This window comes from Glycine soja, chromosome 9 (assembly GCF_004193775.1).
Source record: "Glycine soja cultivar W05 chromosome 9, ASM419377v2, whole genome shotgun sequence".
NCBI classification, from domain to species: Eukaryota; Viridiplantae; Streptophyta; class Magnoliopsida; order Fabales; family Fabaceae; genus Glycine; species Glycine soja.
Window position 1 is genome coordinate 37905040 of NC_041010.1, and position 22499 is coordinate 37927538.

The 22499-nt window shown below is 33.8% G+C and overlaps 2 protein-coding genes across 4 annotated transcripts; both read left to right on the top strand.

Annotated features, from left to right (window-relative positions):
- Positions 1-1457: 1457 nt before the first annotated feature.
- On the top strand, positions 1458-10246 carry LOC114368728. The gene is made up of 10 exons (XM_028325967.1): positions 1458-1618; positions 1905-1979; positions 2108-2164; positions 2348-3548; positions 4292-5624; positions 6996-7275; positions 7676-7783; positions 7911-8189; positions 8649-8792; positions 9294-10246. The coding sequence occupies exons 4-10, from the start codon at positions 2366-2368 to the stop codon at positions 9480-9482; spliced, it is 3516 nt and encodes a 1171-aa protein (XP_028181768.1). The 5' UTR covers positions 1458-1618; positions 1905-1979; positions 2108-2164; positions 2348-2365; the 3' UTR covers positions 9483-10246.
- A 1467-nt stretch (positions 10247-11713) lies between these two features.
- LOC114368729 (protein NRDE2 homolog) lies at positions 11714-21592 on the top strand. 3 transcript variants are annotated; one of them, XM_028325968.1, is made up of 10 exons: positions 11715-12319; positions 14231-15008; positions 15509-16133; positions 16295-16466; positions 16787-17135; positions 17862-17972; positions 18611-18959; positions 19672-19897; positions 20759-20980; positions 21172-21592. In XM_028325968.1, exons 1-10 carry the CDS (start codon positions 11790-11792, stop codon positions 21314-21316), a joined length of 3507 nt encoding a protein of 1168 aa, XP_028181769.1. In that variant the 5' UTR covers positions 11715-11789; the 3' UTR covers positions 21317-21592. The 3 variants fall into 3 exon arrangements, with proteins under 3 accessions (XP_028181770.1, XP_028181769.1, XP_028181771.1); XM_028325970.1 differs by lacking the exon at positions 11715-12319 and adding an exon at positions 13945-14017; XM_028325969.1 differs by lacking the exon at positions 21172-21592 and having other exon boundaries at positions 11714-12319; positions 20745-20903.
- Positions 21593-22499: the final 907 nt, after the last annotated feature.

Consider the following 22499-nt stretch of genomic DNA (forward strand, 5'->3'; position numbering starts at 1 on the left):
AATCATGCAAAAAGTGACGACGACAGAGAGAATTCATTGACATAAAGTTTAAAAAGTTTTACATGATCATTCAATCATAACCCACTCCATCATGTATAATAAGTTTGTTGACTTTTAAAATAATTTTCTTACAATAATTCAAATAATGATTTGTGATTAAATGATAATGTAAAATTATTTTATACTAATGTTAGTGCATAAACATTAAACTCTCACCTTAAAACTTTGTGACTTTGAATAATAAAATGTGTTTGATTTAAAAAAAAATAATGATTAAGTAATATATAACAATTATTTTCATGTTTGACGGTAAATAAAATTAAACATTTAGTTTTTATTAATTTGATCAAATCCTATATATTGAGAAAGATTTTATCTAACTATTACTTAATTTTAAGTATTGATCTCAATAAATAAATAAAGAAAATCAATCAATAATTTTCTTCATTTTGAGTTTTAGTCCTTATATATAAAAAATTGTAAGTTTTAATCTCTACATATATATAAATTATGTTTTGGTCCAAATTATTAACTCCATAAAAAATTAAGATAATCATTAAGCTCATGAATCTTTTAACACAAGATTATTTTAACTTAATTAATAATATTGAGTTCGAGTTTTCTTAATATAATTATGTTAAATATTTGTAAAGAGAATTTAGCTACTCTTGACTTCTACAAAAATATAGAGTTGTTATATCTTTTTCTTAATAACAACAATGACAATTGTGAAAATTGAATCTAAATATTTATATATCTTTTCCAATCCCATGGCTAGACTAATCCTAGTAGGTTGAGTACAAGTTTTTTATAGTAATAAATCACTATAAAATTTTTTTTAAAGAGTAAATTTAGATTGTGTTTGATAAAATATTTTAGTTAATTTTTAGTTTTTTTAAATAGTTAAAATTTTTGTTTAACTTTTTGATAAATAATATTTTTTAAAAAAGTGTTAGCTTTTAACTTCTAATTTTTTTATATTTATTCTCTTTCTATGTTTGAATATTTATTAGGTTTTCTTTTTAGTCTTTTCGTAAAATTTTATTATTTTTTATCATTTTGATAATTTTAAATTTTTTTAGTTATTATAACAAGATAATGTTATCAAGCACAGATGATCAATTAACTTTTAAACTAATTTTACTAAATATAACCTTCATAAAAAAAAATCTCCAATAAAAACTAAATCTTAGTAATAGATATAATTATAATAACCAAGTGAATAGTTTTTTTTTTTTTTTTTTGTAAAAAAACTAATCATATCACCACCAGTGGGACACGTGTACAGGCTGCACAAACACAAATTCAAATATATGCCTTTGGCATGCAAGATTTGGGTCAAGAACTTAAATTAACCTCATAAAAGTTAAACTGAATTAAAATAAGAATATATATATATATATATATATATATATATATATATATATATATATATATATATATATTCTTATATTCAGAGCAACACAAAACACCTATAGCTTTGGTCCACCATCATCACCATTCACCACCCTCAATTCATCAGCAGAGGCAGCAGGGAAGGAAGGGACAAGAGAACGCAGCGTACCCTCTAAACCTTTTACACGCAAAACAACAAACAAAACACACCCTCTGCTCCCAGGTGCTTTTTTTATGCTTCTTTTTTTTTTCAATTTTATTTTTTTACAAATTTCAATTTCTTTTGCCATTTTTTTGGGACCCCAGTTTTTCCTCTCGTCCCGGCAGAGCCTGGAAATTCGTTCTGGAACGTAAATGCCAGATCTTGATGGCAATTGGCAATTGGGGTTTCCTCTGTGAAAAATCCCCACTTTGCAAAAACCTTTCTTTTTTGTTTTTCGTTTCTGTTTGGTGAAAATTAGTGCTACCCATTTCGTTGATTGGTTCTGGGTGTTTGGGGTTTTCTGCAGTGGCCTTGGATCGGTGATTGGGAAAATCTCGAGAAGCTTTGGTGGTTGCAGTTTTTCTTTGGGACCGTCTCCTAGGTTTCGTTGTTTTCAAGGAAAATAGAAAAGTTTACAAATTTCTTGGCTTTGGTTGGTGAAGATTTTTTGTTCTGGAAGAAACAAGCATTTATGCTTCTGGGTTTGTTTCGGTTTTCTGTTTTATTCAGGTATAATAGAAACACAAAGGTGGCATAGTGCCACCACTTGGTTATGCCTGATACGAGGTAAGCTTTTGGATTTCTCTTCAACATGGTCAATTTTTCTTTTTTCTTTTAATGGGATTCATGGAAATATGTATTGTCTTTGTTTTCTTAAGTCTTTATTTGGAATGAAAGCTCTTTTGTGTTTTGTTTTGTTTTTTAGTTCTGAAGTCTGTTATGTGTTTTTGTTTGCTGGGTTGAGTTTAGGTTGGCAAGGGCTTGAGAATGGCAGACACAAATTCAGTTGAAGTGATTTTGGATTTTCTGAAGAGGAATCGGTTCACGCGAGCTGAGGCAGCTTTGCGTAGTGAGCTCAGTAACTGTTCTGATGTGAATGGTTTCTTGCAGAAGCTTACATTGGACGAAAAGGACTTGCATGGTGGGTTGCAGAATGATAAGGGGAAGCCCGTGGTAGAAAATCAAGGGTTGGATTCTCGTGACAGTGTTGAAGTTTCTAAAGAACTGATTGTGAAGGAAATAGAGTGTGGGACTGGTAAAAATGCTTCTGAAAGCAAGTGGAAAACTGTTGCTCCTACTGGTGAAAGCAATAAGTCTAATGAAGTGGTTGGGACGAGTGACAAAAACTTCACTTTCTCCAAGAGTTCGGAGGACAGTGTTCTTGATTTGTACTCATGGAAGTTTAATGCCAGCAATGGTCCTGTGGAGCCTTACCAAAATGATGGTGGAAGTAGGCCTAATAATGATTTAAAGGCCCCGGTATCTCAGCAATCAAAGTATCAAACTAGTGAAGCCCTTGATGCAACCAACAGGAATGTGAAATCTAGGGAGGAAAATAATGTGCCTGCCGAAAAAACATCCTCATGGCTTGGAAATATTGGTAAAGCCTCTACGGAACCAAAGTATGACCTTATGCAGAGCAAAGAACCTAGGGAAATTGATCGGCAGTTTAAATTTAATGCTTCATCTCTTAAAGAGAACTTGACAGATAATGTCTTATCAAGAACTGATGAGAATGTGAATTCATCTACAGACCTATGGAAAGATTGTTCTGTCAAGACTGTTTTCCCTTTCTCAAAGGGGGATATGTCTACAAGCTACAACGGTTCAACTTATTCTGACAGAAAAGAGGAAAAGAGAAGGGCAGAAAACAGTGATGTTAGGGCATCAGTAAAAGAGCAAGTGGATGAAGTGGGAAGAGCTCTTTACCTAGGAAAGTTGCAAGGCAGTTCTGGCAGCTTAAGTTTTCCTCTTGCACCAGAAAATCAGAAGGAAGAGTTTCCTAGGCTTCCTCCTGTAAAGATAAAGTCAGAAGATAAGCCTTTTACTTTTAATTGGGGGGAGAAGTTTGAGTGTGATGGACTTGCTGTGAAACTCGCTGGTGCTGACAACACCTTACTTATTGGGTCATATCTGGATGTCCCTATTGGACAAGAAATTAAAAATACAGGTTAGCTTTTTATACACTATTAAATTATTAAAATATGTGCATATGCCCTTATATTCTTGACATTTGAATTAGTTGTTTACTATTTGGGCTCAAATTAGCTGTTTCATTTTTTAGTTTCTCGTGCTGATACTTTTGCATGCTCAGTGGGAATTTTCCACTTTTATGGTTTGTATACGTTCCTTTTTACACCAAGTTTTCAAGTGTTACCGTTGATTTGACTTCTTTTTTGGTATTAAGTTTGTTTGGCAAGTGTGATACATCAAATGCTGAACTAGTCCTTGCCAGTTTGCCTCAAGTTAAGGGTAAAGTTTATGTTTGGTATGGCAATGATCATTGTGTTGACTTCACTTCTATTTGATGGATGATTCATTCAATTCATGCTATAAATTCTTTCTCTCTGTAAATTTAAGTTCTCTTGAATGTTAATGTGATTTGAACTCATATTTCAATGATATTTTGTTTGCAAAAAGAATCAGTTACCTTAATGTCAATGATTCCATTTTGTTCTTGCTAGTTCATACACAAGGTATTGATTGGATCAAAATGATTTAAATGTTTAATTCTTTTTCACATTTTATCTTCTGAATCTTTTTCTTAATCCCTATCTTTTAAATATAGGAAGAATTTCCCTCTTTGCTAATTGACCATGACATTATTGCTTTTGCTTCCTCTGTTTTCCGCTAGAACTAACATCAACAATTTGTGCATATTCAATGATTTTGACTTTTTCATATATGTTTCAGGTGTGAGGAAGGCTATAGGGGGCAGTTGGTTGTCTGTAAGTCATGGGATTACAGAGGATACATCTGATCTTGTATCAGGTTTTGCAACAATTGGGGATGGGTTGTGTGAATCTGTTGATTATCCAAATGAATATTGGGACTCTGATGAATATGATGATGATGAAGATGTTGGGTACACGAGACAACCTATCGAGGATGAGGCCTGGTTTTTGGCACACGAAATAGATTACCCTAGTGACAATGAAAAGGGGACTGGGCATGGAAGTGTTCCAGATCCTCAGGAAAGAGGTCCAGCCAAAGATGAGGAGGATGATCAATCTTTTGCTGAGGAGGATTCTTACTTCTCTGGTGAGCAATATATTCTACCAAAAAATGTTGAGCCGGTCACTGCTTCAGATGATCCTATTGGTCTAACAATTACTGAAATGTATGGAAGAACTAATGGTAATGATGTAATGCCTCAATATGATAGACAATTGATGGATGTTGAAGAACTGAATCTGATGCATATGGAACCTGTCAGGCAGGGCTTTGTCACTCACAAAAATGATCTCATCATGATGGGAGATGGGAAGGTTCTGAATCATAGTGCGAGGTCACGAATTGAGGACATGGAAGATGATCAACATGGTTCAGTTAGATCAATTGGGGTGGGGATCAACAGTGATGCTGCTGATATTGGCAGTGAAGTGCATGGAAGTTTGGTTGGTGGTAGCAGTGAAGGGGATTTAGAATATTTCCGTGATCATGATACTACTACACACAGTTTGGATAAGAATTCTATTAACAAATCATTCAAAAATAATAAGAAAAATGACAAGACTGAGTCAAATAAATATGTCATTGACAGTGATAAAGATGCATGCTCACAGATAAAAGCACATACTGATGGGAACTTCTCATTTCCCCAATCTCTTAGAGATAGCCAGATGATTCATGCTGGCTCCAGTAAGACCCTATGGTCGAGTAATTGTAATGTAGAAGAAGCAGATGACTGTATTAATGCATTTGTGGGATCTGATGACATGCTTACTTCATGGAAGAGGAAGAGTAGTGATTCTTTGCCTGTTAAAAGTTCTAGGGATGAGAATAATGCTATTGCGGTAAGATCCAGAAACTCTTCTCCAACTACAGTCTCGAATTATGGGTATACTGATGGAGAGCTTGTCAAACTAGAAAAGGATGAAAAAGTTAGCATTGTAAGGGAAGATGATCTAGGTGCATCACTAGAGGATGAAGAGGCAGCTGCTGTGCAAGAGCAGGTAAGGCAAATAAAGGCTCAGGAGGAGGAATTTGAAACCTTCAATCTAAAGATTGTGCACAGGAAAAACAGGCATGTCTTAAACATATCATGCTTACTATTTTCATTCATTTGCAAAGTTGTTGAGGAAATTAGTACTTAAGATTTTTTTATGATATAGATTATAGAAGAAATTTAAAACTATTGAAAATACGGTAGCAGCTTTGTGCATCCTTCCATTATATTTTTAATTTTATGTTGATAACTATTCACTCTATTTCTCATCATTTGTGATATATTGCTACTTCTGTCCTTTTATATAGGAACCTTACGAGAAATTTGCTTGGTCCTTCTTATAAGAACCTATCCACATTGTTTCTTGAATTAATTATTTTTATTTACCAACATACCCTTAATTTACATTTTTTTGCAGTCAATAAACAATAAATGTTGTAAATTAATAAGATGAACTTTCTCTCTCTCTTGTGAGGATTAGGGAAAATGACTAAAAAGATGAAATTGCTTTATCTCTCGTGAGGATTGGGGAAGATGACTAGCTAGATGAAATTAATAAGATAATTTTTCTCTCTCTTTTGTTTTTCCCAAATCCCAATAATTTTAAGTGTAAATTTTTAAAAACAATACAAATTATTCACATCTTTATTGCCACTAACTAAATTAACCAACTTTCTTATTTCTTGTGAATTAGTTAAAGGGTCTTATATAAAGGGATGAAGGTAGTAATTATTAATCTTTGGGTTGTATATTAGACATTATTTTTAATCTTTAGACACTTGGACATTCGTAATAGCAAACATACATAACATGTTGTGAACTTTTTTTGTCCCGTTAACAATGGAAAATAAGATGACATTACCATGACAGTGGATCTACTATTTCCTTTTTGAAATCTCCATTGCTTTGTTCAAATTTGGAACTGAGTATATTATTTTGTAATTTTTATAAATAAAATACATTATTTATGATTAGCAATGTTGTGAACATCTGTTTGTTCCTTCGTGAGTAATGAATTTTGCACGGTCAAAATGTCCATGTATAATAAAGCTAGCTTCTTAGTTGATAGTATGCCTGATCATGTGATTCCATGCTCTATACTAGTTGATAACTGCATTAAATTTTAATCCTTTTATGCTTACATTCAAGAAATGAAGAAGCTACTGTAATTTAGACAATATAACATGCATGTTTTTGTTGTGATAATTCTACCAAGGATATATGGTGAAATTCTTTCCCCTCCTCCTAGGGCAGTTATATGCTCTGATATATACAGAGCTTTATAAAATATGAATACATAAGTATTAATTATTGTGTTATGTTAGGAGGCCACAATGAGCTTGTCATTGTGTAGGTACTATTGTTATGTTGCAAAGTCAGTATTCTTGTCATTGGTCTGTGTTCCTTTTGGCCTTGACATGCTATCTGAACCCATGTTTTGTTGCTCAGAACTGGCTTTGAGGAGGACAAGAATTTCCATGTTGTTTTAAATTCTGTACTAGCTGGGCGCTATCATGTCACTGAGTATCTGGGATCTGCTGCATTTAGCAAAGCTATACAAGCTCATGACCTGCACACAGGCATGGATGTTTGTGTTAAAATTATAAAGAACAACAAGGACTTCTTTGACCAAAGCCTTGATGAGATCAAGCTTCTTAAGTATGTCAATAAGCATGATCCTTCAGACAAGTACCACCTTCTAAGATTGTATGATTACTTCTATTATAGAGTAAGTGAATTTGGATGTTCTATTGTTCTACTTATTGCTATCATAATTTTCTTTCAATCAATAGTTGATTTAGGCATATTTGTATATTAAGAGTCTACAACCCATTATTAGATATAGTTTATTTTGGATGCTAATGGTTTTTGTGTATCACTTTCTCCATATTTTTATGTGCTATACAATGATACCACATTGGCTATTTGTGTTATTTTTAACTAAAGCCACTGAACTTTGTTTGTAGCCCTGGCAGGTTTCAATGCTTTCCAGGATATATTATAAAGTATAACTATTTTCACTGTCATCATGTTTTAAAACATTATGAGGGGCTATCCTTTTAAACTATGATGTTGAGAAATATCTGTTTACTAGTGATCATCTGACTTTACTACGCCTTGTACTGCAGGAACATTTGTTAATAGTATGTGAACTACTTAAAGCCAACTTATATGAGTTTCACAAATTTAATCGAGAATCAGGGGGTGAAGTGTATTTCACGATGCCAAGGTTGCAGGTTTGTGGTGTGCCGTGATATGTTCTTTTTATATTTACATATCATGCTGTTTGTACTGTGATCTTTAGTTTTCATCCTTTCTGCTAGTCTAATACTGTCATAAACACTTTTCAACTTATGTGAGCAGTCAATTACCATTCAGTGTTTGGAAGCACTTCAGTTTTTGCACAGTCTTGGACTAATACATTGTGACTTGAAGCCGGAGAATATTTTGGTTAAGAGCTATAGCAGATGTGAGGTTAAGGTCATTGATCTCGGAAGTAGCTGTTTTGAGACAGATCACCTTTGCTCGTATGTTCAGTCCAGGTCTTATCGTGCTCCTGAGGTTATTTTGGGGCTTCCATATGACAAGAAGATTGACATCTGGTCACTTGGATGCATCTTGGCAGAACTTTGTACTGGCAATGTATGATCAATAGATGGTTAATGTTATTTATTTCAAAATGGTATAAAGTTTTTCAAAATTTAGCATGTAAAGATTTATATGAAATTTCCCGTGGGAAGTACATTAACAGGTCTAAAATGTTTTGTACAAGATTTCTGGAAGGTTGAGTTTGGCCTAAAATCAACCACAAAAAAAGGGACTATTTTCAGAAAAAAAATATATCCCAAACATTTGTTTAAAGCAATGTCAATATATATCTCCCTGATGATGGGATCTTTGTAATCTGATATATACATGGATTTTCTCCATAGGACCATTTTTAAATAAACTCAATGAAGCATCTTTTAGATGTGAAAAATGATTTGATATATCATTTACATTGACTTCATCTCTTCTACTGATACTTTATTTTCTTCTTTGTAAATACACGCATAATTCTCTCTTTCTGATGTGACACTCGATCGTGCATTATTTATGTAGGTTCTCTTCCAAAATGATTCCCCTGCGACATTACTTGCTCGGGTGATTGGGATCATTGGCCCAATTGATCAAGGTTTGCTTGCTAAAGGACGGGATACATATAAGTACTTCACAAAAAATCATATGCTTTATGAACGGAATCAGGTAAGAATTTTATTTCTAATTTGAGGAGTGTTAAGAACGCATTCCCTAACACAGTCCTTCCAATACGCTCTCTAATTGGTTAAAATTTATTAAAAATTATAAAATCAGGAGAGAGAATCATTAAGTATGATGTGGGATTCACAAAGTTGTCATTTTTAATGAATTTCAACCAATAAGAGAGAGGGTGTTTAAAAGAGTGTGTTCCTAACATTTGTTTTTCTAATTTTCCTAGATTTGAATAAGACTGGCAAGTAATGTGAAATATTGATGTTTAATATGAGACGAGCCTTTTCATTTGCTTGTCTTTAAAACTAGAGAGTTCCTGTAATTTCTAATATTGAGTATTTCTATATTTATCATATATTTTAGATGAAAGGGTGGCGTATTGTCTTGTTGCACTTTAACACACAATATTTAAAGTTCTTGCCATTACCTCTGCATTTTACTTTCTTGAAATAATTTGAAGCTACTATTTATTAATAATTAATAATATATATACAGGAAAGCAACAGGTTAGAATACCTGATTCCTAAAAAGACATCATTGAGGCATAGATTACCGATGGGGGACCAAGGCTTCATCGACTTTGTTGCTCATTTGCTTGAGGTTAACTCGAAGAAGCGGCCTTCTGCATCCGAGGCGCTGAAGCACCCATGGTTGTCATACCCTTATGAGCCAATATCATCTTGAAGTATGTGGAGGTTTTTTCTCTTGGTGATAGTGTCAATATTTTACCCTAAGCTGGGTAAGTTAAATCGTTGAAAGGGAAAGGCACACCACCATACATGGTTGCCGCTTTTCATTATCTATTTTAGAGATGATATGGAAAGAGGAGTTGTGCACTTTCACATTCCTGCATGATGATGCATTGAAAGGAGTTTGGTTTTTATTGGTAATACTTGTCTTTCCCATCAATGATGTAATTTAGCATGTAAGATGTAATGTTATGTTGTTGATTTCTTTGCTTTGTTTGGTCTTTTGTTGAAAAGGGAATCCTTGAAATATTGCTTGTACATGATGTGGGATAATTCATTTAGTCTTCAGTAGTATTTTTAGCATGTTTGGTTACACGTTTTTTACGTTTGATCAGAAGTGTTAGTAGTTATTGCTTCTTCCTCGAAGATGAAATTTGTTCCTTTCTGATGGGTTTCCAAACACGCAGTTTGGGACAGCTACTTACTAGATTTTGCATGGGGTTTGATACCACCATTGGAAGCACCACAGTTAAGGCAAAGCTGGTGGCAATGTGAGACTCACGTAACACATGCTTTTGTGGGAATTGAGATGCAATTTTTTTTTTCTTGGGTTGGAAGCAACCAAATTGTATCTTGATGGTGTTGTGGAGCTTCATTTGGTTTAGTGGTAGCAAATGGGTTCAACAACAATTTCTGAATTTGCTGTTCCTATGTTTTGTTTCTTCTGTTATCTGTTATTATGATATTATCTTCCCCACATTCTCGAACCGAGTTTTTAACGTTATTTTTCTATGCAAATATTGTCTTTGCTATTAAAATGTTACTTATCTAATTAATTGGTTTGGGCTTTTTGTTTCTTGTAAAAGTAATACTGCATAAGATATAGCGAAATGTCAGCAATACAATCTAACCACGTGTTTTTGAACGTTTTTTTTTTGTTAGTTAAAATTTATTGAAAATTATAAAATTTTATGGAATTTCTTATTTAATGAGTTTTTTAAAATGAGATTTATTTATGATTTTTGTAATTTAATATGAATTTTAATTTATAATAGAGTATGTTAAATAGGTATTGTTAACATTTATCTACAATATATTTTGGGCTAAGCTCAAGACTAAAATTTACAAGTATATAGTTCAAAAAGAGATATTTTTTTATCCATCTTTTTAATTTTTTTTGGAAATTTAATTTTAAAATTTATTAAATACTTGTTAGGAATTAAATTTATAGGAATGATGAAAAAAAGGTAGTGTAACTAAAATAATATGGTGCAAAAAACAATACCTTAGCAGATTAATCTTCACCGTCTATACCGAGACAAATACAACTAATCTTCACCGTTGATTTTGAAACTTATCTATCTAACCATCTCTATTAAATTAAATAATTAATCCATGATGGTCATGGACCACTTTTGTAAAGGCATTTTTAATTACAAGCAATACATGGCTTCGGTCATACAAAAGCAATTTTGGTTACAACCAAACGAAACCCTGAAAAATGAGGGAGCTTTTCTTCCTGCACCGTGGTTTTTTTTTTTTTTTTTTTAAATATATTTTACGAATTAATTTAAAATTAATGATCCATGAAAGACTTAGTCCTATGACTTTCACGTTATTAGCACGACACTTTAACCAACCAAGCTAATAAGTCAATCATGTTATAAAATAATTAATGTCGCTATATATAACACTAAATTTTTTAATGTATATTTAATGCACATATAGGTTTACATAATAAATTTTACGACAATTAATTTTAATCTAATAATTAATTTTTTGACATATATAAATTTTTATTAAATCTATGATTTTTATTTAAAATTTATATATAAAAAAAATACATTATTAGATCAAAATTAATTGTAATAAGATTAAAATCAGAAATCTACTTAATGTAATAATTAGCAAAAACTATAATTAAATTTATTAAAAAAACATTAATTTTTTAAATTTTTTTAAAAAAATCTAGGGGATACGGATTTGCAATCCCTAAGAATCATAGGGATTGAAAATTCTTATGAATTCGTATAAATCACACAGATTGTGAATTCATATAAATCACACGGATTGTGAATTCGTATGTTTATTAGCAGTTATAATTTTGAAAAATTGGAAAAAATATTGGGTATAGAAGAAAAAGCCACGGTACAGGAAGAAAAACCCAACATGAGGAACAAAATTGTACTACACTACAAACTGGACTAAGGCCCATTAGCTCATTTACAGTCCAACACTGCTTACTTTCCCGTTTTCCGACTCTATCAATTTCCTCTCATCTCTCGGCCGTTCAATTTTTCAAATGGAGCAAAACCCGCCGTCTCCGGCGGAAGACTCGGCGGCGGCGGCGCCATCCTCCGGCGAAACAAAACCTTCCCTCTTCCCTCTATTTCCTCTCACAGCCTCCTCCTCTCTCCAAACCACCACCACATCCTCCACTCCCCAATGGCTCAGCAACACCAGCTTCACCACCGACATCTCCGTTATAAACGACGCCGTGGCCTCGCAACTCAACCGCGAAATCACGCAGTCGCCGCCACAAGACGACGAGGACGAAAATCGCGCCCAGGCGAATCCCCTCCCTTCTTCTAGGTACGAGATTCTGGAATCTTCCGAATCGGACGGAGGCGGAAGAGATAGAGAGAGGAAGAAGAGAAAGAAGAGGAAAAAGCGGAAGCGCGATTCGTCTGTGGAGAGAGGCGGATTCCATGGTTTCGGTTCGAGAAAGTCGCGCGTTCGAGCTTGGGCGGATTCGGAGGCCAAAGTTGCCAAGGATTATTACATTGATTCTCACGGAGATCGCGACAATCTCGCGTTCGGATGTATTTACAGGTGTTTTGGATGGAATAATTTGAAATTGAATTGAATCTAATGATATAATGGTCATTCTTACTTCAATTTTGCGAGTGATTTTTTTAGGATTGTGAATGGTTAATGTTTTTGTTTGTGAGTGTGTAGAATGGTGGTGCTTACTTCGGTCCTGTTAGCGCTGTTGATGAATTTATTGGGAGTTAGAATCCAAATGAAGTGTTGTATGTGCATTTTTTATCTGCATGATGCACAATGACTGGGAACCATGGGGTAGTGAATATTTTTGGTTTTGTTAACTATAGAGACAAACTGGTTTTTGGGGTTTAGGATTTGATGAGTATTTGGTTTTGTTTACTATTGAGACAGGCTGGTTTTATAACATTGTTGGGAAATCAAGGGGATAAATACCAGAGAGATTTACATCAATGGATCATGTCAACCATATAAGGGAACAAACCACACCTTAACTCAAAACCTTAAGGCTCTAGTTTATGGGTCTTGCTTTCACTTATTTGATGCTCAACCTTCCCATTCTTACATGATGTTGAACTTCACCTCACACTTGTATTCCAATAGTCTTCGCCTCGAGCGGAAGCCATTATCATCCACAAGTATTTCATGATGATCATTAGAGTTCACATGCTCTATATATTTGCATCGCCACTCTACCCATGGGACACGCCGCTTGAATCCACCACAAGGAACACTTTCGCTATTTTACTCATCCGAGTCGATCACTAAGTCGAACCATCAATTCTGATATCAATTGTTGAAGAAAAAAACACACTCATATCTTTATTGCTCAAAAATCACACAACCAAGAACAAGAGACAACACTATAAACAAAATAGAAAAAGATAACAAATTTGTTTAATGTGGTTCGGGTCCTTACCTCTACATTTACAACTTCAACCTCAACTTATTTAACTTGGTTTGGACCTTCATTCCTACATCCACAATCTCCTTAAAATAAGTTTTTTAGGGCAAGCTGGACAAACTTGTAGACCTTCCCTCAACATGACCCCCTCTTCAGTTTAGGTAATTTTTCTTATCTTAAGAAGATTTATATATAGACCTAGCATCATAATCTTAAAAGAGGAAACAAATATCAAATTTACATGATATATCTTTAATTCTAAAGAGCATCCTAGAAATAAGACAATATCCTTTTTTAAATCTCCCAATCTGCTCCACGAGTATTGAATGGTGACACTGGACATGTACTGCCAACTACCTCCATTGGAACACGCCACTTGACTATCATATCATCAGGTAGACTTTCGACACAAAGACCCCACATAGATCCACCTTCATACTGGGAAAATTTACACCAATGGACCATGAGCAACCATATAAGTAAACTTCACACTACACCTTAGTCCAAAACCTTAAGGCTCAGGTTTATGGGTCTTGTCTTCACTTATATGGTGCCTAATCTTCTCATTCTTACACGATGTGAGACTTCACCTTACACTTGTATTCCAATAAATATGTTGCTCTTGTATCAGTTGTTGTTGAACCCTAGTGGCTTCTTTTTTGTTTATTCCTTGGTAATTGGTATGCATTCATTTATATGTATCTGTTAAGAACTGATGTTTTTATTATATTTAGCCGGTTTGGTGATATCTCAATGGGGACTAACGAGGGAGTTTGGGTAGAGGTTCTGAGTTAATGTAGTCAGAAAGTCAAATAAATTGTTGGAGTACAGAAAGAAATGAGGTAGGCAATCAATTTCATTGTTGTTCTCTTAGATGTCAGAAATTTAAGGATTAAATTGATGTGGCCCAAAAATGTAATTTATTTCCTGTTCAGCTTTGACTTCTTATTCATAGGTTGTCCCTGCCTCCCTTTACAAACCGATTATGGGTTCCTGATTATTTTTTTTTTTGTTAAATTTTTGATGAATGACAATTCTTTATAAACACCTTGCAGAATGGATATTGCCCTATACAGGCCTTACAATCCATTGAAACTGTCTGGGCTACATGTTCGAGGTTTGTATTGGTGGAATCGGAGTGGTTCACTATTGGAAAGAGATGGTGATATTGATTCATTGGATGCTAAAATGAAATCTGCTGGTCGTTACTGTTCTGGAAAATACATGGCTTTGGAACGACATAAGAGCTTTAAGCGTATTCGTCTTGTTGCTCCAGAATCGTCTCCTGTCTCTATGCAAGATGAGTTTATACCTTTGTCAGAAACAGATGCCGGGGCATCTCATGGAGCTGTTGACAGTGATTTGGTCTCCAAAACTTCAACATCACTCGAAGAATCTTGGGAAGATGAAACGTTAAACAAAACTAGGGAGTTCAACAAACTAACACGGGAACACCCCCATGATGAAAAAGTTTGGTTAGCTTTTGCAGAGTTCCAAGATAAGGTAGCAGGGATGCAACGTCAAAAAGGTGCTCGCTTGCAAACTCTTGAAAAGAAGATTAGCATTCTGGAGAAGGCAGTTGACCTTAATCCAGACAATGAAGAGATATTGCTTTGCCTTTTGAAAGCTTATCAAATGAGAGACAGCTCGGATGTGCTAATTGCAAGATGGGAGAAGATACTTTTGCAACATTCCGGAAGTTATAAGTTATGGAGAGAATTCTTGCACACTGTTCAGAGAAATTTCTCCAGATTTAAGGTTTCAGAGGTTAGGAAGATGTATGCACATGCAATTGAAGCTCTATCTGCTTCATGCAGCAAGCACTCTAGGCAGGTTCTCAATTTTATGCTTTATCCACTTTTTTTTATTTTGTCCGCAAAAGTGAATATTGTTCATCTATTTTTAATGTATTTTCTATAAAGGGAATAATCTGATCCCTTATTTAGTTGCACGATAATATAAATAGGGAGAGAGAAAACTGAGGAAGGGATCCTGTTCGCTGAACAACTACTTTTCTTTAATTTTGTTCTTCCCTCTTAAAGTGGTTGGAAGGCAAGGGAATTAATTGGCTGATAATAAAATCTTATGTACTTCATTTTTATCTATGCACTGTATGAACAAACAAAATTGAATTTCCATTTTTGTTTATATTTTGGAGGTGTATAAATTAGTTACTTAATACATCAGAGGTCATGAAGTTGCTATATGTAGAACTTAACAATTTAAAATCATTTGCATGACCTGTTTTCACTTTTGAATTTCATATGTCATGTGAATATTTTGGAAGTTCCTGAAATAGTTCTAAAAAAGGAAGAAAAATTTGTTTTTTGCAGGTTCTTCAAGCTACTGATCCTTCTTCACCAGATCCTGTATTTGTTCAGTTAGAACTTGGTCTTGTGGATATATTTCTAAGTCTTTGCAGATTTGAGTGGCAGGCTGGTTATAGAGAATTGGCCACATCTTTATTTCAGGCTGAAATAGAGTTTAGTTTGTTTTGTCCTCCTTTGCTGCTCACTGAGCAGAGTAAACACAGACTATTTGAGCATTTTTGGAACAGTGGTGGTGCTAGAGTTGGGGAAGAAGGGGCTCTCGGTTGGTCCGCATGGTTGGAGAAAGAGGAGGAAACTAGGCAAAAAGTTATGAATGATGAGCTCTCGCGTGAAAATGAAGGTGGTGGTTGGACTGGTTGGTCAGAACCATGGTCTAAAGATAATGAGGGTATTGTCAATGTTGAAAATGAAACCATCAATGATGTGGTTATGGAGGATATTCAAGATGAAGAGGAATACAAAGAAGTTGAGCCAGAAGTTGATACTGAAAATTTGCTGAAGATGCTAGGAATTGATATGAATGATGGGGATGGTAGCGAAGTTAATGACACTTCGACTTGGATCAAATGGTCAAAAGAAGAGTCCTTTAGAGATTGTGATCAGTGGATGCCTGTTCGCAGGAAATCAGGTAGGATTTTCTCTCCTTGCATTAACTACTATACTTCTCTCTGAATGTATTTTGTGTGTGTGTAATAGGCTTTTCTTGAATTTTGCTTTATTGCTTTGAAATGCAATTAATTTCATTAGAAACAAGCTGCTTATAAAAGTATGCTGATTAACCATGAACAGGTACAACCTCTCTTGCTAACGAAACACACAAAACAGATGAGGATGAACAACTCTTGAGAGTTGTATTGTATGAAGATGTGAATGAATACCTGTTCTCCCTGAGCACAACAGAGGCTCGACTATCTTTGTTATCCCAATTCATTGACTTCTATGGTGGGAAGATGTCTCAATTGTGAGTTTTCTGATGTAGATACCCTTTTGTGCACCCCAGTTGATATAGTGGGAATCAGTTTTCAAAAGCTTGAAAGGATTACTATGTGCTCTAGTATAGTAATTGGCTAGGAGTCCAATGTGCCATAAAGGTTTCAAAATAATCGGTTAACATGATTATTTTACTTTTCATACCTGATGGATATGCATGTGATGATCATGTGTGTTACTAGAGTTACAAGTGCTTTTAATGGCTCCGTCCTTCTGTGGTGGTTTGTGGCTTATACTTATTCGTGTTATGTAAATTAATGCCATTTGTTTTGTCTCTTCTTTCTTCTGTAGGTTTTGCTCAAACAGTCCAACATGGGCTGACAATATCCTTAGTTTGGAGGATCTGCCAGATTCTATGTTAGAGAAGTTGAAATGCATCCATGAAGTTTTGACTAAAACACAGAACAGTCCTACTGGTTACAGTTTTGAATATCTATCAGGAAGTTTCTCGAGGAATGCTGATTTTATGAAATTTATACAGAATGCTGTCTTACTTTGTTTAACCGTTTTTCCACGTAATTACATGTTGGAAGAAGCTGTTCTTATTTCTGAAGAGCTTTATGTTACAAAAATGAATTCTTCTGGTATGGTTACACCATGTCGATCTTTAGCAAAATCTCTTCTAAAAAGTGATCGACAGGTATTCATTTTCCTTGCTCCTTTCTGTAACATAAATAAATGTGTTTTTAAAAAATCTTTAGTGTCTACAACTATAACTATTCAAATATTGTGATATATCTAAATTGATATTTAGTTTATTAGATTTACTATCGAACTGGAAGCAGATAAATGTTACAGATGAAAACATAATGATTTCACCTTTCAATGTTTCTGTAACCTAATTTTTTTTTTGCAAGTGTTTAACTAAAATTTTAATTGAAAATAATCTTCCCCATGAAACTTTCCAATATATGATTTATTTCTGTTCTGATGATTAAAATTTTATGAAGGTTCTCAAAGAGTGATAAGAGAGGGCCAAATGGAATAATTATGGTTTGTTGTGATGATTTTACTTGAGATAAAATTGTATAGTAGTTACTAGAGAGAAATCCTTGTAGGACAAAAAATAATTATTATCTTATTGGATACCCCTCATATATGGAGAGCAAACATAGTCAAGCTGTACAGGTTTTAAAAATTAGAAGAGAACAAGATGCCAATGGGGACAATTTTTATGCATGAGCTTAAAATACAGCTGAGGTATCTAGAAGGCTAGAATTAGATGGTAGCTTGCGGCTATTCTCTCATTTATTAGGAAATGATTGAACGACTGTTTTTTATTGGAGTAACATTTGCTTATGATGCTATTTATCTTATTCTTTATTCTTTGTCATAATATTTCTTTTTGTTTTTTGGGTTATTTTAGGATGTATTGCTATGTGGTGTATATGCACGAAGAGAGGCTACTTATGGTAACATTGATCACGCAAGAAAAGTGTTTGACATGGCATTGTTATCTGTAGAAGCGCTTCCTGTTGTATGTATTGATTTCCTGCTTCAATGTCTCTTTCTATTTTGGAGATTTTCTTTTGTACCTCTTTTTGTGTGGCAATTTGAAACACATGCTACCCTTAGGTTGGAGCACAATTTTTACTTTTAAGGAGTTTTGTGTGGTACAACACTTGATTTTTGATATAAGGTTTTAGGCATTTTGCATGTATTTGGTTTTAAGCATATGACCTATTTAATAGGATATCTCTAACAAATATGTTGATGGATTGGGCAACTTTGTTCTATTGAATTTCTCTTTTTCTGTTGATTGTTTTCTGTTTTGTTATTTTGTTTAGGATTCCCTGACCTCCTTTATCCTTTTGATTTTTGTCTCTTTATAACATTTTTTTAAGGAAGAAAAGATACAAGAAGTATGGATGATTGCTTTTTATCTCCTTTTGAGAAAACACTAAAACAACAATTTGTGTGTGTGTGCATGTGTGTTTTTAAACTTAGTTATTATACATTTTTTTAAAAAGAAATGTTATAATTAAACTTTTAAAAAAGAACAAACTAACTGGCCCTTTATTTTTAAATTAAATAAATTTAATACAGTTTATGTCACAATTCTGCCTGAAGTTTTATTCTTTTTCATAATTGCATTCTTTCACTTTAATGGAGTAGGAACTACAGTCCAGTGCTCCTCTTCTATATTTCTGGTATGCTGAGGTGGAGCTTGCAAGTACTGCTAATGATCGTGAATCTTCATCTCGTGCAATACATATATTATCATGCTTAGGAAGTGGCACAAAGTACAACCCATTTAAAAGTCAAGCATCAAGTTTGCTACTGCTTAGAGCACATCAAGGATTTAAAGAAAAATTGAGAACAGTATGGTCATCTTGGGTTCGTGGCATAATAAATGACCAGTCTGTAGCTCTAATATGTTCTGCTGCATTGTTTGAGGAGCTAACCACTGGATGGGATGTGGGCATTGAAGTTTTGAATCAAGCTTTTTCAATGGTGCTTCCAGGTTATGTCTCTTCAGTAATTGATCTTCTTTTAGAAAACATGGGACCTTTAAGACAAGTGTGATTTTATTTTAAAGTTCAAGTAGACATTCTTTATTTTTCTTAGCATTGCCCAATCTTCCCCTCAACGGTCTTCTTTGTCATTTGTTGACAACTGGTGACAACTGTAATTTTACTATTCAGGCATCCAAAACTTCCAAGTCTTCAACATGAATATACTGTTATATTGATTTTTATGAAGAGCCATGTTATAAATCTATGTGTGGTTGATGAAATTTAATCTTTACTGTTACGAAGTATACATGGTTTTTGAACTTGTATCGATCTCATTAATTATGATTTTAATTGGAATAAGTATGCTCACCTACCATAGGCATGCTGCTAGGAATTGATATTTGTTGTATCTTGATGCATGTTGCATGCCTATTTCTCCTAATAAATGTCATGATATTTCAGTTTGACCTATAGACACATGGATAGATTTACAATATATGTTTTTTGTATCTTTGATGGAAAGGAATTTAACATGATTGAAATTGAAACATGGTATATAATAAATAAAATTTCCATTGGCTCAGAAACACACAGGAAGTACAATATCATGTACTAAAATGCTCTGATATAGTTTCCTGTAGAAGCAGTTTGTACTGTCACCAGTCTTTGTTGCTGCATATTTGGTACTTATGATGTCTATCTAATACTTGCAACCTGCAGAACGAAGAAGTCAAGGTTATCAGCTTGAATTTTTGTTTAATTATTATATAAAGATGCTTCAAAGACATCAGAGACAATCAAGTCTGATGAAAGTTTGGGAGTCCATCTTGCATGGCCTCCAGATATATCCCTTCAGTCCTGAACTTCTAAAAGATGTAGTGGAGGTCGGCCATTATTACACTACATCTAATAAATTGCGGTGGATTTTAGATGACTGTTGTTATAAGTACGTTCCTTGTCCATATGGCTTCTGATTTTATTTTAAAATGTCATGGTTTGATTTGACAGAAATTTCAAGACAAAATAACAATGGAAGAGTTTAAACTCAAAAGATTTTAAAATGATTTCTTACCAGGGTCAACAAGCCCAAGTTAATTGTCATTTCTTAGGGAAGATGTAGACCATTAATGAAAATCTGTAACTTTTATCCCACAAGTGAATTTAAGTTTAAAGTTAATCTGATGTTACTAATGTGATGTATGTTTCAAATTTATAAAAAAATGACATCTGCTTCAAAAACTATTCTAGGATTTTGATGGGAAATATAAAGTGAAGCTTTTTTTCTTCCTGTCATATTTTGTTTTGATCCCAAAGGAAGTGGAACCCCTTCCAAGGTAGTCTGCTTTCGCTTCCCAACATTTGATGAAAATGAAAAATGGGGTTCGTTAATAATTTTTTTTAGTTTTTTCCTTCTAAGCATTACCGTGATGTTGCAAAGAGTGCACGTGGAGTGAAAACTCTAGAAGGTTTTGCACATCAAGAAGAGAAATGAAATGTCGTAGCTTCGTAAATAAGAAGTTCTGTTTCTGAAATTAATTGACCCCTATCTGTTACATTTTTTCTTCCCCTCTCCCCTTGTTTTAGGTTCTAAGTCATCTGTTTCTCCTCTTTTAATGGCAGCAATATTTTATTTGTTCTACTGATATACAAATCTCTTCTTTTATGAAATAAATATTGTATGTCCTCTTATTTAAGGATGCATATTTCCTTTTTATTACTGTTACAGTTTCACATGTATGGTAATTTCAAATGTTCTAGTTGGTTTATGCAAATTTTCTCTTATATAAGCTCAGCAATAATTTTGTAGGAAACCATCCGTAGTTCTCTGGCTTTTTGCGTTGTCATACGAAATGTTTAAAGGTGGTTCACACCACAGAATCCGTGGATTGTTTGAAAAGGCATTGAGTAATGACGGGCTTTGCAGCTCAGTTTTGTTGTGGCGTTGCTACATTATGTTTGAGATGGAAATTGCACATGATCCTTCTGCAGCTCGACGTGCTTTCTTCCGGGCTATCCATTCCTGCCCCTGGTGAGAACTATGTTTTAAATGACTGAATGATATTTCCTTAGTAAATTGATTTTGCCACAGTCGAGGCTGAAAACAATTCACTTATGGATGTGATGGGGCTTTGATTTCTAGTTCTAATTCTCACAAAAATGTTCCCTCTCCTATTGTTATTATATCATCATCATCATTACTAATCTTAATACTCATACCAGGTCAAAAAGGCTATGGTTGGATGGTTTTCTCAAGCTGAACTCTGTCCTTACTGCAAAAGAGCTATCTGATCTACAGGAAGTCATGCGTGATAAGGAACTGAATCTGAGAACTGACATATATGAGATCCTTTTGCAAGAGTCATGACATTCGCTCTCCCACTGCTGCTAGAATCCGACTGTGTAAGATAGGTCCATGATGCAAGATTCATAGCATTGGACTTGTATGTAAGATAGGTACATGATGTATATTGTGCTTCCATATAGCCTATGTGAGAAAAAAAATCTTGATATAGAAATTGTCACTCATCTTTTAGATTAGTATGATTACTGCAAAAACAGCATACATAATCCTATATTTTTAATTAAAATTTATAAGAGACTAGCTTTTACAAGAATGAAATATATTCAATAAAAATTTGGAGAAGGATGCTGAATAGTAGGAGGTACTAGCAAGTGTTAGGGTTGGCTTAGACTTCCTTCTAATTGTACATCAGTAAATAATACGAAGTAGAGTGACCAGTAGTAACACTGAATAAAAGAAGGCAACACTACACGCACATATGCTTACAATAGTGCATCATCATGTCATAATTAATGATAGATGGTTTAAGGCTGGAATGAGATTGTTTTCAGATAAGAGTGATGTGATGATATGAAAAGAAACTTGTTTGATTGAAATATGAAAGGGAGATAGAAAATGTTTGCATGACAAAAAATAATGCTACTAAAGTGTTAATATGACAGCCTGATATATACATTCATAGATTATTATAAATAACTAATAAATCAATTTCTGTACATGCACAAATAATGCATGTCACGTATTCTTAGGGTTAGGCAACAATTTCTTTGATTATTCTTTAACACAATGATTACAAAATGTTTGAATGGCCAGTGACAAGGAATTAAAAAAACATTGAATTAAAACAAAAATAAACTAACTAATTTTCAATACACAGACTATCATCTATTCTATGTCTTCAGGAAAAAAAAAACCCATCTATTTTATGTGTTTTTTTTTAAAAAAAATCTAACAACCAAGATGATCAGGTGGAAGGTGCTTCATGTGGAAGAATGTTGTGTCCTGGATATGAAGAGTAATAATTTCAATTATATCTTCATCATACAACAAAAGATGACACGTAAAACTCCTAGTTGGGAACAAGAATTAAAAATTAACAATAACATTTTAAAATAAACTGATAAGGGAGGAAGAAAAAGTCTTAGACATTGTCCATAATAATTAATTATTTCATTCAACATTAAACTTATAAAACATTATATTTGGTGTTAGAAATATGCCTATTTTTTTTTTCAGAAAACGAAAT

Bases quoted from the DNA above. Each gene is read 5' to 3' on its own strand.
- LOC114368728 (XM_028325967.1), top strand. From the start codon at position 2,366: ATGGCAGACACAAATTCAGTTGAAGTGATTTTGGATTTTCTGAAGAGG. The intron at 3,549-4,291 runs GTTAGCTTTTTA...TATATGTTTCAG, and splicing joins ACAAGAAATTAAAAATACAG to GTGTGAGGAAGGCTATAGGG. The intron at 7,276-7,675 runs GTAAGTGAATTT...CTTGTACTGCAG, and splicing joins ATGATTACTTCTATTATAGA to GAACATTTGTTAATAGTATG.
- LOC114368729 (XM_028325968.1), top strand. From the start codon at position 11,790: ATGGAGCAAAACCCGCCGTCTCCGGCGGAAGACTCGGCGGCGGCGGCG. The intron at 16,134-16,294 runs GTAGGATTTTCT...AACCATGAACAG, and splicing joins GCCTGTTCGCAGGAAATCAG to GTACAACCTCTCTTGCTAAC. The intron at 20,981-21,171 runs GTGAGAACTATG...TACTCATACCAG, and splicing joins GCTATCCATTCCTGCCCCTG to GTCAAAAAGGCTATGGTTGG.